This window comes from Cyprinodon tularosa, unplaced genomic scaffold (genome assembly GCF_016077235.1).
Source record: "Cyprinodon tularosa strain WSP-4 unplaced genomic scaffold, ASM1607723v1 ctg933, whole genome shotgun sequence".
NCBI lineage: Eukaryota > Metazoa > Chordata > Actinopteri > Cyprinodontiformes > Cyprinodontidae > Cyprinodon > Cyprinodon tularosa.
This window is the reverse complement of record NW_024039711.1, coordinates 295,732-308,316: the sequence shown is the minus strand read 5'-3', so window position 1 is coordinate 308,316 and position 12,585 is coordinate 295,732. Positions and strand designations below refer to the sequence as shown.

The window sequence follows — 12,585 nt, the reverse complement described above, 5'->3', positions numbered from 1 at the left end:
TAGTTGGCAGAGGGCTAAACAACGGCAGGGCTCGACTTCAGACTTATCAGTGTTCAGGTCGAGAGTTTTTTCCGATCCTCTTCTTGAGAGCGGGCAGGCAGGTCCAGACAGTTAGATCCTTCAGATGAGCTCCTGAGAGCTGGCAGGCAGATTTCAGCAGAGAAACTCTTCCAGAGTTCCAGGGTTCAGTCAGGTCTCTTCCTAAGAAGCAGAGAAGACAAAAACTGATCAGGTTCAAGTTCAGGTTTTCAGGGGAGTCAGAGAATCAGACAGGCTGGTTGGCTCAGGCTTGCTAACCATAACTGGCTTAACACTCTGGCGCTGGAGTGTAGTCCTGCCGCTGCTTATATCCTGGTCTCCTGATGAGCAGATGAGAAACAGCTGGTGAAGTCAGTTCCAACTTCAGGAGACCTAGAACGCCCTCTGTAGGAGAAAGGCAGACAGAACCCAGAAACCAAACAGAAAAACAAACCCCAGGAAGGAATCCTTGGCGCCCTCTGGTGGGCAAGCCTCCGGATCCCAACACTTATCACTTTCAAAAGGGTCCTTTTAACTGAGTTTGGTGTGAACCAATATAGACAATTTAAAAACAATTTTACTACTAAGATACAAACACCTAATGTTGCATATATGCCACCAATTGCTAAGGAGTGTGGAATTAAATGGCTGAATTATATATACTTTTTTTTTTAGTTATTACAACACTAGTGGCTCATTTTTTCGACAGTAGGCTGACAGGAAAGGGGTGGGGGGGGGTGAGAGACATGCATCAAAGGATCAAAGGATCGCAGGCCTGATTCGAACTCGAACTCTTAAAATGACCTCAGATGCTCAGGAAGCTTCAGCTGCTCAGATGACTCAAGACGGGCTGCTCCTGCTGCTCTAGAAGAGCTGCAGGCAGTGGCGCTACCAGGGAGTGGCCAGGGGTGGCATTGGCCATTGGAAATTGTAGTAGCATCAGTTTAGCATTTTATCCCGTTATGCACAACTAGCGACGTAACATTAAAAATCCCACAATAAACCAAGATATGAGTAGGTGTTTACTTAAATCATGTTTATCGCAGTACTAGATTAAAAGCTAGATCTTATGGCTTTTAGTTTCAATGGCCACCCAAAGATTTTTAGTGGCCCCATCTGCCCCCCCACATGAAACATTTCTGGAGCTGCCACTGGCTGCAGGACCTTTTGATGCATCTTTATGCCTGTCAACCGTAGACTTTGCTTGTAAAGCGGCTGCTTCTGCTGCCCAAACAGCGTTAGGTGTGAACGTAGCATAACAGTTCACTGGGAGACTTTTAGAGAGAGAGGCTGAGATCAGGCTACAGTTTGGGGGAAAACATGAAAACACTTCTATTTAAGGCTTTATTAACAAACCCTGCAATTCCAGTGTGCACCACTGCCTTCAGCGCTTACTCTTTCTTCACTGTCCTCCATAGACCACCTCTGACAGAGCTGACTGAGGGGTTTGGAGAAGGGGGGGAATTTACCATGAGGCAATATTAGGCAGCTGCCTAGGGCCCTAAGTCTGCTACTGGAGACTTTGGAGACATCTAAAAGCAGCGAACTCTGCTCTCCAGAGCACGTAGATTGGTAACCCCGCCTCCTGCTCTCCTCTATCTTGTCTGCTGTCATAATTCATGCAGCTATTATTTCATCCAAATGAAAAATGGAGAACAGATAAGCAGATCGTGGCTTGTCTACAGTGAAAAGAAGGACTGGGTTATTTACTTTGGCCTTTTTGGAAACACAGGAAGGAGCAATCAGCTAAGTGAGCTTAGTGCTTGGAAAAAATCTTTCATTCCTTTAGAGACAGCATGAAAAGTCAGCTGAGTACAAAACATAGAGAGGAAAACAAGAAGAAAAGGGACAAGAAGAGAGGGACAAAACCTAGAACAGATAATGGATGTCTATTCTATTAACATTTCTCTATCTGTAGAATGGGTCTGTTTTATGTGCTGTCTTTTCATTTCAGAGGACCCCCTGTTTGTCTCTGCCTAGGGCCCCACATTTCCTAAATCCGCCCCTGGTTTGGAGGCTACTAGCTCCGTTATCTCTTGTGTGTGCAGGCATATGGAGGAGGTGGTGTTTCCCTGTGGCTGTGAGATCCGCTGGCTTCAGCTGTGGCAGCAGAGCGGACGGGCCGGCCTTAGCAACCAACAGCTTACCTGCTCCACTGGAGACGCTGAAATTCTTCTGATGGACATGAATGTCACCAACTGTGGTTAGAAGCAGCGTTTTATAGGAATAATATCCAAAAATATCCAAACATGGATGCCTCCAGTAAAGCACATTCAAATGAAAATTACTCTGAATTAAAAACGCTGATTATTTATTGAACAGGATGGAATAATTTCATATTTAAAGAACTTTCTGAAGTTTGAATTCTGAATATGAGCTGACTTTTCCTTTAAGAACTGAAAAGGCTTAAATAAACTGTCCATTACCATGAAGGGGGATGTTTAACTGCTGATCACCACTGTAGTTTTGAAAATGAGCATTGAACGGCGGACATTGGCCAGCTAGCACATGAACAACCTCTGCTTCTCTGTTCCAGACCTGCCGGTTGTCAGCGTCAGTCACAGCAACATAATAGTTGTTGAAGGTGGTCAAGTTACGGTGATCTGCAATGGTTCAGGATCACCAATACCAGAGGTGGACTGGCCCGCTGACCGCTTGCGCTCTATACCTGAACACGGGGTATGTCACTGGCAGAGGCTCTGCTCTCTGCTGCATCTCTGCTTGTCTCTCCATACATAGAAGCACACATATATAGTGCCTTCAAATACTAAACATGCTTAATACGCGGCTTTGTGGAAGTCCAGTCAGCTTGACAGAGGCCTGACCTTTCAGAACTATTTTATCAGTCCTTACTGTTCAGTTGAATTTACAGAGAGTCAGTGGCTCTTATTGTCTATGGTGCCATTTAAACGTAAAACAACCTTCACCCCCTCATACGATGGGCGCTTATGGAAGAAAGAGTCTCATTGGAATCTGGCTTTTTTTTTTTTACACCAAATTTTAAACACTGATTTTTGTTTGTTTTTTACACATCGAATTCCTTACAATTAATTTTCATGTGGTGAAAATTCAGCTGTAAAAAATTCCCCTTCAAAACGTTTGACTCCAAATTTGTCGACCTTTTGGTGAACTCAAGCCAAAGCAATCAACACTCAATGCAGTCATACAGATTCTAACCAATGAAATTGCCTCATTTTGTCAGGAAAAAAAGTGAGTTTGCCGTCGGCCGCTTCTTCCGGATCAAACCAAAAGCCTTGGCAGACGGGGGTGCCCCACTATCTGTGATCGGCTCAGTTATTTCACCCAGTCCCATTAGATGGAAAAATCTGATGGACGTCTATTAGTAGCTACCTGACGTTTTGTATTCATATCTTTTTAAAAAGGAAAAACTCCTCATTCATCCAACTGTTGTGTCACGTGACCAAATGAGCTAATTTCATTGGCGAGAAGCTGCTGAACTGCATGGAGGGTAGATGGCTTTGGCTGGAGTTCACTAAAAGGGTTTGCAGTCAAACTTTTTTCAGGCAAATTTTTACCAGATAAAAATTCAGTGTTTAAAAAAAAGATTCCAATGAGAGTTTTTCTTCCATAGGCGGTGGGTTCTGCTTTTTCCCCATCAAGAAGATGATCACCCATCCTGACCAATGGCAGGCTCACCCTTTAGTAATGTCAGTGTATTAGTGAGGTCCTGTTAAGAACTATGGAGCAGTTACATTCAAAATCAGATGAATTAGTACTGATAAAGATAAAGCTATCAAAAATCTGCCATAAATATTTAAAAAATTGATTTCAAGAATACATTTTCAGCTTTTTTGTTGTTTTTTTACCTTAAGATTTTTTCATTTATTGATTTTATTAACAATAAAATATTTTTTGTCAAACATTTTTTGTTCTAGAAATCTTTTTTTCCAATCCCATTTTTTTTTTTTGTTCAGGTGATTTTATACACATACATACTCACACATGTATGTATATATATATATATATATATATATATATATATATATATATATATATATATATATATATATATATATATATATACATACATACATACATGTCATGATGGGTAAACAGAGAGGCCCAAAATGCAGAACACTGACGACTCAGAGGGAAAGTTTTAAACAGTTTATTGAGGAACAAACATGAATGAATGAACAGTTGAACTGGTTCTGGTCTGGGACTGGTTCACTGGAGTCTGTGAGAGAGACAGTACTGTTAGCGGAGGCTTGGTTGGGATTGATCTTGGTTGTGTTCAGGTTTGTACCTTGAGGTGCGTAGAAGTGGCTTTGGGAGCGGAACTGTTGGGTCCAGAGATGACTTGGTTTTGCAGAGTCCGTAAGCTGTTTCAGCGTCTTAGTTCTAGAGATGAATTTGACCTTGGCTTGAGTTTTCAGCTCGGTATCCAGAGCTGCTTGGAAATCCAGAGTGTGAGTCTTCAGGTTTGGCTCGGAGGGTAGGCTCGGCAGGTTAAGCTCTTCCAGAGCTTCACAGGAGAAAAACAGGTAACCTGGAAGCAGAGACAAAAAGGGTTAGAATCCAAACAGGACTCAGAGATAACTTGGTTCTCAGAGGATCTATGGCTTAGGTGCTAACCAACTGATCAAGACACTGCGGCGTCGAGGCAAGGTCTGAAGACAGCTTATGTAGTCTGGTCCTCCAGATGAGATGATCAGCAGCAGGTGCGCAGACAGCTCAGCTGAGAGGATCCAGGGCGGACTCTGCTGTAGAAAGTTGGTATTTCTCCAGCTCCCAACAGTACCCCCCCTCAACGACCGCCTCTTGGCGGTGCGGAAGAAGTTGATGGGAGGGAGCGCTCATACTCCTCGATGAGTGAAGGATCGAGGATATAGGAACCAGGAACCCACTGTCGGTCCTCCGGACCGTAGCCCTCCCAGTCGACGAGGTACTGCCAGCCGCGACCTCGCCGACGGGAGTCCACGATCCGGCGGACGGTGAAGGCCGGATGTCCATCAACTTCCAGGGCGGGTGGAGGGGAGTCGGACGGAGGGCAAAGGGGACTTGAAATTACGGGTTTTACCTGGGAGACGTGGAACGTGGGATGAATTCGGAGTGTCGGGGGAAGTTGAAGACGGATGGCGGAGGTATTGATGACTTGGATGATCTTGTATGGACCGATGAACTTAGGAGACAACTTGCGGGACATCCCCTTGAGGGGAATGTCCCGGGTGGACAGCCAGACTTCCTGTCCAACAGAGTACTCGGGGGCTGGGCGTCTCTTGGAGTCAGCGAACTTCTTGGTGGTCTCGGAGGAGCGGTTGAGTGTGTTGATGGTCTCTCTCCAAATGCGCTGGCAGCGACGGATGTGGTGATTGACTGATTTTACCGATATCTCTCTCTCATCTGCGGGGAATAGAGGTGGTTGATAGCCGAGACTGACCTGGAAGGGGGATTGACCGGCAGAAGCAGACTTGAGTGAGTTGTGAGCGTATTCTATCCAGGTGAGATACAGGCTCCAATCGGTGGGGTTGTTCGAAGTGAGACATCTGAGGGTGGATTCGAGGTGCTGATTCATCCTCTCAGTTTGACCGTTGGACTGGGGATGATAGCCAGAGGTTAGTGAAACTTTGCAATTGAGAGCAGAGCAGAAGGCCTTCCAAACCTGTGAGATGAATTGGGGTCCACGATCTGAGAGGATGTCCTGTGGAATTCCATGGAGACGGAAGACGTGCTTTATCAGCAGTTGAGCGGTTTGGAAGGCCGTAGGAAGCTTTCTGAGAGGGATCAGGTGACAGGACTTGGAGAATCGATCTACGATGGTGAAAATTGTGGACATACCTCGAGAATCAGGGAGACCAGTGACGAAATCAATAGCAATGTGGGACCATGGACGTGTGGGCACAGGGAGAGGTTGCAGCAAACCAGAGGGTGCTTGATGTGAGGCCTTGTTCCGTGCACAGGTGGAGCAGGCCGATACGTATTCTTTAACATCTCCATGAAGAGTGGGCCACCAAAAACGTCTTGAGATCAGATAAACTGTTTGGCTTACCCCCGGATGAGCGGAGAATTTTGCGGAATGCATCCATTGGATGAGGCGAGACCTGACAGACGAGGGACATAGGTTCGATTAGGTGGACCATTACCTGGATCAGGTTCCGTGGCCAGAGCAGCGTTGATTAAATCAGAGATCTCCCAGGTGACCATTCCAACAGTACATGAGGCAGGGAGGACAGGTTGAGGTGACTCGGGTTGATCCACAGCGTAGAGACGAGAGAGAGAATCGGGTTTGATGTTCTTTGATCCTGGTCTGTAGGAGATAATGAGGTTAAAGCGTGAAAAGAAGAGAGACCACCTTGACTGTCGAGGAGTCGCTTGTTTTGCGGACTGGATGTAGGCGAGATTTTTATGATCAGTCCACACTAGAACTGGATGCTCCGCTCCTTCTAGCCAGTGTCTCCACTCCTCCAGGGCCAACTTGATAGCCAAAAGTTCTCGGTCACCAACGTCGTAATTATGTTCTGCGGGAGAGAGCTTACGTGAGAAGAAGGCACAGGGGTGGATTTGTTGATCTGAGTCGAGTTTTTGGGACAAGACTGCCCCCACGCCGGAGTCAGAAGCGTCAACCTCAAGGATGAATTGTTTAGATGGATCTGGTTGGATCAGCACTGGAGCTCTGGAAAACAAGGTTTTGAGTTTGTCAAATGCAAATTGTGCCTCGGAGGACCATTGGAAGACTCTCTTGGATGATGTCAAGGCAGTTAATGGGAGGGCGGTTTGGCTGTAATTTCTGATAAACCTCTGGTAGAAATTAGCGAAACCCAAAAATCTTTGTAACTGGTTGCGGTTTTCTGGAACAGGCCACTCCAAAACTGCTTTTATTTTTTCTTCGGAAGGCTTAACCTGCCCGCCCTCGAGCACAAACCCCAAAAAGGTAACTGAAGATTGGTGAAACTCACATTTCTCAGCCTTTACAAAAAGTTTGTTCTCCAGCAGTCTCTGAAGAACCAGGCGGACATGTCTCTTATGCTCAGAAAGATCCTTGGAGTAGATTAGAATATCATCTATGTAGACGAACACGAACACATTTAGAAAGTCTCTGAGAACATCGTTCACCAAAGCCTGAAAACATGCAGGGGCATTAGTTAATCCAAAAGGCATGACCAAATACTCGAATTGGCCCAAGGGAGTCTTAAATGCCGTCTTCCACTCATCCCCTTCACGTATCCTAAGGAGATGATAGGCATTTCTTAAATCGAGCTTAGTGAAAACGGTAGCTCCTTGAACGGGCTCAAAGGCTGAGGCGAGCAGAGGAAGAGGATATTTATTTTTGGTTGTAATTTGGTTCAGGCCTCTATAATCAATACAGGGTCTTAAAGAACCATCCTTTTTTCCAACAAAGAAAAATCCTGCGCCCAGCGGGGATGAAGATGGGCGAATTATTCCTGCAGCTAGCGACTCGTTAATGTATTTTTCCATCGTCTCACATTCTGGTTTGGAAATGTTATAGAGTCTACTGCTGGGTAACAGAGCCCCGGGTAACAGCTCGATGGCACAGTCATATGGTCTGTGTGGTGGAAGGGACGAAGCACTGACCTTACTGAAAACAGGAGCCAAATCATGGTAATCAGGAGGTACCGAAGAAAGGTCAGGGACGTCCATCTCCCCCCCACCTCTAGGGGGCCCCACAGCGGGAGCTGCAGAACGGAGGCATGTCTCATGACACAATGTGGACCAGGACTCCACATGACGATCAGTCCAATTTATATGGGGATTATGCTTCTCCAGCCATTCAAAACCCAGCACCAGAGGGGAACATGCGGATGAAAAAACAAAGAAGGTTATGGACTCTCGATGGTTACCTGAGATTAGAAGCTCAAGAGGTTGAGTTTGGTGGGTGACTTGATGAAGTTTCTTCCCATCGATCGCAGAGACCCTGAGAGGCTGGTTTAACGGAACTGTAGCAATTTGAAGCTGTTGGACGAGATTAGAATCAATTAAGTTTCGTTCACATCCAGAGTCAATGAAAGCTGAGAAAGAGAGGCTCTGGTCTGAAACAAACAGCGTGGCAGGAAGCATGAGACGAGGAGGTTTTTCAGTTTCTTCGTGGCCCGTCAGACTCCTCAAAACCTCTGACGGGCCCCGGCTTTTGATTTTGCTGGGCATGAGGCGATGAAGTGTCCACTCTCACCGCAATAAATGCAAAGTTTGCCCAGAAATCTCCTTTGTCTTTCCTGTGGAGTCAGCCTAGTGTGTCCAACCTGCATAGGCTCCATTTCAGTATCTCCAGAATGAGTAGCCTGAACAGGCATAGAGAGAGGCTGGCTCTTAAGCTTTGGTCTGGATAATTGTTCTGTGGGAGCAGAAACAACAGTCACATTATTTGAGGCGGGGACAGAAGAAATTAACCCCAAATTCCTGTGCCTAAGGCTGTTTCTAGCCCGAATCCGATTGTCCAGCTTAATGGTTAACTGAATCAATTCCTCGAGTGTAGCCGGTTCATCAAGGGTAGCCAACTCATCTTTAATATGTTCGTTTAAAGCCTCAAAATAAGCTCCTTTTAAGGCACCCTGGTTCCATCCGGAAGCAGCCGCTTTAACCCGGAAGTTTATGGAAAACTCAGCCACTGAAGAATTTCCCTGTTTAAGATGAAAAAGAGCTCGTGAATCAAGGGTTTGATCGGTGTCCTGGTTGAAAACTTGGGAAAACTCTGAAATGAAATCTGTATAACGACAATCAAGGCTTTCATCTGAGGCAAATCTGGCTTGAGCCCATGCCAGAGCTCTTCCTGTTAACTGAGAAAGAATGAAGGTAATTTTCTTGTGGTCCGTGGGAAAACTGCCAGGAGAGTTCTGGAAAATGAGTCGACATTGAAATAAAAATCCCTTGCAATCATTTACGTTACCAGAAAACTTTTCTGGGAGACTTGGGCGGAACTCGGATGACGTCACGGCCGGTGACCTCGGAGGAGGAACTGGACCCGGAAATGGTTGGGTTGCTGGAGCGGTGTTAGCACTACTCATGTAATTAGCGTAACTTTGGAGCATATGATTATGCGTTTCAACCAAACAGTACAACTCACGGAGGGTCTGAGTTTGTCCTTGTATTTGGACATCTTGTTCTTCCAAACGACGGCGAAGGTGGTCTGCTGGGCCTTGTGTCTGGCCGCAGTGTTCTGTCATGATGGGTAAACAGAGAGGCCCAAAATGCAGAACACTGACGACTCAGAGGGAACGTTTTAAACAGTTTATTGAGGAACAAACATGAATGAATGAACAGTTGAACTGGTTCTGGTCTGGGACTGGTTCACTGGAGTCTGTGAGAGAGACAGTACTGTTAGCGGAGGCTTGGTTGGGATTGATCTTGGTTGTGTTCAGGTTTGTACCTTGAGGTGCGTAGAAGTGGCTTTGGGAGCGGAACTGTTGGGTCCAGAGATGACTTGGTTTTGCAGAGTCCGTAAGCTGTTTCAGCGTCTTACTTCTAGAGATGAATTTGACCTTGGCTTGAGTTTTCAGCTCGGTATCCAGAGCTGCTTGGAAATCCAGAGTGTGAGTCTTCAGGTTTGGCTCGGAGGGTATGCTCGGCAGGTTAAGCTCTTCCAGAGCTTCACAGGAGAAAAACAGGTAACCTGGAAGCAGAGACAAAAAGGGTTAGAATCCAAACAGGACTCAGAGATAACTTGGTTCTCAGAGGATCTATGGCTTAGGTGCTAACCAACTGATTAAGACACTGCGGCGACGAGGCAAGGTCTGAAGACAGCTTATGTAGTCTGGTCCTCCAGATGAGATGATCAGCAGCAGGTGCGCAGACAGCTCAGCTGAGAGGATCCAGGGCGGACTCTGCTGGAGAAAGTTGGTATTTCTCCAGCTCCCAACAATACATACATACATACATACATACATACATACATACATACATATGTATATGTGTATATATACATACATATGTATATGTGTATATATATATACACGTATATATATATGTACTTATATATACACGTGTATATATATATGTACATATATATACACGTGTATATATATATGTACATATATATACACGTGTATATATATATGTACATATATATACACGTGTATATATATATGTACATATATATACACGTGTATATATATATGTACATATATATACACGTGTATATATATATGTACATATATATACACGTATATATATATTCCTCCGTATGATGTTTCTCCATTGTGACAAAGTGGATTTACTAGCTTAAAGCTACAGTGTGTAATAATTACAGGGATATACAGTCAGAAATGTAATATATTATACATAACTATGTTATTTATCATCATCTACGAGTTCAGCCTCTTAACCTTAATATTTGCGTTGCCTTAGAATTCGTTATTTATAATTACATAGGAGCGGGTCTCGCAGCCATGGAGGCAGACATCTTTGCGCTACGGCAGCGCAGAGCCAACAAACTAGCGATTGTGAGATCGCCAAAACGTCACATTGATGTAGAAAAAATAACGGGTATATTTATTATGTTAAGTCTACATAAAATCTATACCCTACACAGACTAATGAAATACTATCTGTAAAATTATCTATGTAAACAAACCTCATCACTTGAGAAGGTAGGTGATGCGGATGTCGTGGAAGACATTTTGTCCCGTAAAGCTCGCCGTACTGTTGGGGGGGAGAAGCGGTGGGGGGGAGATGTTCATGTTGCTGCAGTCTGCAGTCTGACCGCTAGATGTCGCTAAAAGTTACACACTGTAGCTTTAAGTAACTATGAATGTGTGCATATATATATATATATATATATATATATATATATGCACACATACATAGTTACTTAAGCTAGTAAATCCACTTTGTCACAATGGAGAAACATCATACGGAGGAATATGCACCAATCAAAGACGAGTTATTGAAGTTTTTGAAGCAACTCATCAGGCCTGTTTTCTGCTGTCCCTCCAGGCTACTATCTACAACAACAGCGTTCACTCAATCAGCATAACCCTGGTCAATGTCAGCAGGGAGGACAACAATTTCCAGCTAACTTGCACCGCTACCAACATTGTAGGCTTGGCAACAGCCATCGTTGACCTCACCGTTCACTGTAAGTTCACACAAACACCAACCAGAGCAGCTCCACCTCAACTTACTGAGGACAAAGTGTTGGAAGGTCGATTTGTCACATGATAAAGATTTTATAAATGAAAAAAAAAATCTTATTAATTACATATAGTTTGTTATATTTTACTAAAATAATACCCCTGAAGTACAGACTTGTTGTTGAAACCTTGTGGAGGAAAATCCTTTGGAACCTGAAATAATTACTTTTACTAGCCGGACGCTCAACAAGCTACAACTGTTCAACTTAAAACGGTAAAGATTGGATTTTTAGAGGTTTTTTAGTTTAAATATTTCAGATCCTTTCCAAGCATTTTCTCATTTATTGACACTGAGAGACTGTGCTTTCCAGCACACCGTTAGTCTAAGACTACGTTCACACCGCAGGCCTTGATGCTCCATTCCGACTTTTCTGTGAAATCCGATTCTCCTGCGTTGCTGTTCACATTTCCAAATATATGCGACTCTTATGTGATCTCCTGTTTTAACTGCATTCAGGCAGCTTAAGTGTCCCATATGCACCATGATGTCACAAGTAGCCAGCATGCTCTGTGTTTAGGGAAGTAAACATGGATGGTAGTAAACCTCAGCCAGTGCATCAACAACACAATCTTTTCAAGGTGGCTGAAAATGAAGACTGTTCTCCACATTATTGCCTTCCATGGCCGTTCAGACACAGGTCTCATAAGAAAAGATCAGATTCGTATCGGATTCTGGGCCAGAGAGCCACGTGGCCTGGATCGCAATGGAAAAAACTGCATCTGTGTTGTTCAGACTGTCATGAAAATATCAGATCCAGGTCGCATATGACCAAAAAATGTGGATTTAGGCCACTTCAGGCTGCAGGGTGAACGTAGCCTTAGTGACCTCTAAGGCCTCCGTTTAATACTTGTCTTCTTTTCTCTGTCCCTTTAGTTCCGCCTTCCATTGTGAAGCTGAAGGAGCCAGAACGCCGCCATGACACATGTATAGAGTTTACTGTTCGGGGTTCACCCCGTCCCAGTTTAAGATGGTTCCATGACAATAAGGTGTGGGAGAACTTATTGCAACAAAACTATCTCCATCTTAGACCTTAGCCATTGTTCTTATTAATGACGCACACTGATGGAGAACAAGATGTTTTCCTTTTAGCAACAAAATGCCCTGAAGACCTCCAGGAGTTGACTTCAAGGCTTAGTTCCAACCTGGATCCAGCCTGAGATGGATGGATAATATAGTTCCTGTATTTTTTCTGTTTCATTTTCATATCTTTATTACTATATTTAAACTATTCAAAGCCAACTAAATAGACGTATATAAAATATCAACTCTAGCAGTATAGAGGTTTCATTTTTTATTAAATATTTGTAGTTTTCTTTCAATCTGGAAGAAAGTCACTCACCTTCAATACATTGCTTTTTATATACCTGGCAGGGTGGGACTTTTGCTTAGAAACAGGGGCGGAGCTAGATGGGTGGCCATGGCCACCCTTAGCCAATCATTGGCCACCCCTACAATTTTTTC

At 44.3% G+C, this 12,585-nt stretch overlaps 1 protein-coding gene across 2 annotated transcripts in view; it reads left to right on the top strand.

The window, feature by feature from the left end:
* Nucleotides 1–12,585, top strand: part of LOC119776449 (NT-3 growth factor receptor-like) — a 61,216-nt gene that overhangs the window by 26,088 nt on the left and 22,543 nt on the right. For both annotated transcript variants that reach the window (XM_038274845.1, XM_038274844.1), the window contains exons 5-8: nt 2,067–2,221; nt 2,555–2,697; nt 10,927–11,068; nt 11,998–12,110. In XM_038274845.1, coding sequence (XP_038130773.1) covers nt 2,067–2,221; nt 2,555–2,697; nt 10,927–11,068; nt 11,998–12,110 — 553 coding nt within the window. The remainder of the gene's footprint in view (nt 1–2,066; nt 2,222–2,554; nt 2,698–10,926; nt 11,069–11,997; nt 12,111–12,585) is intronic.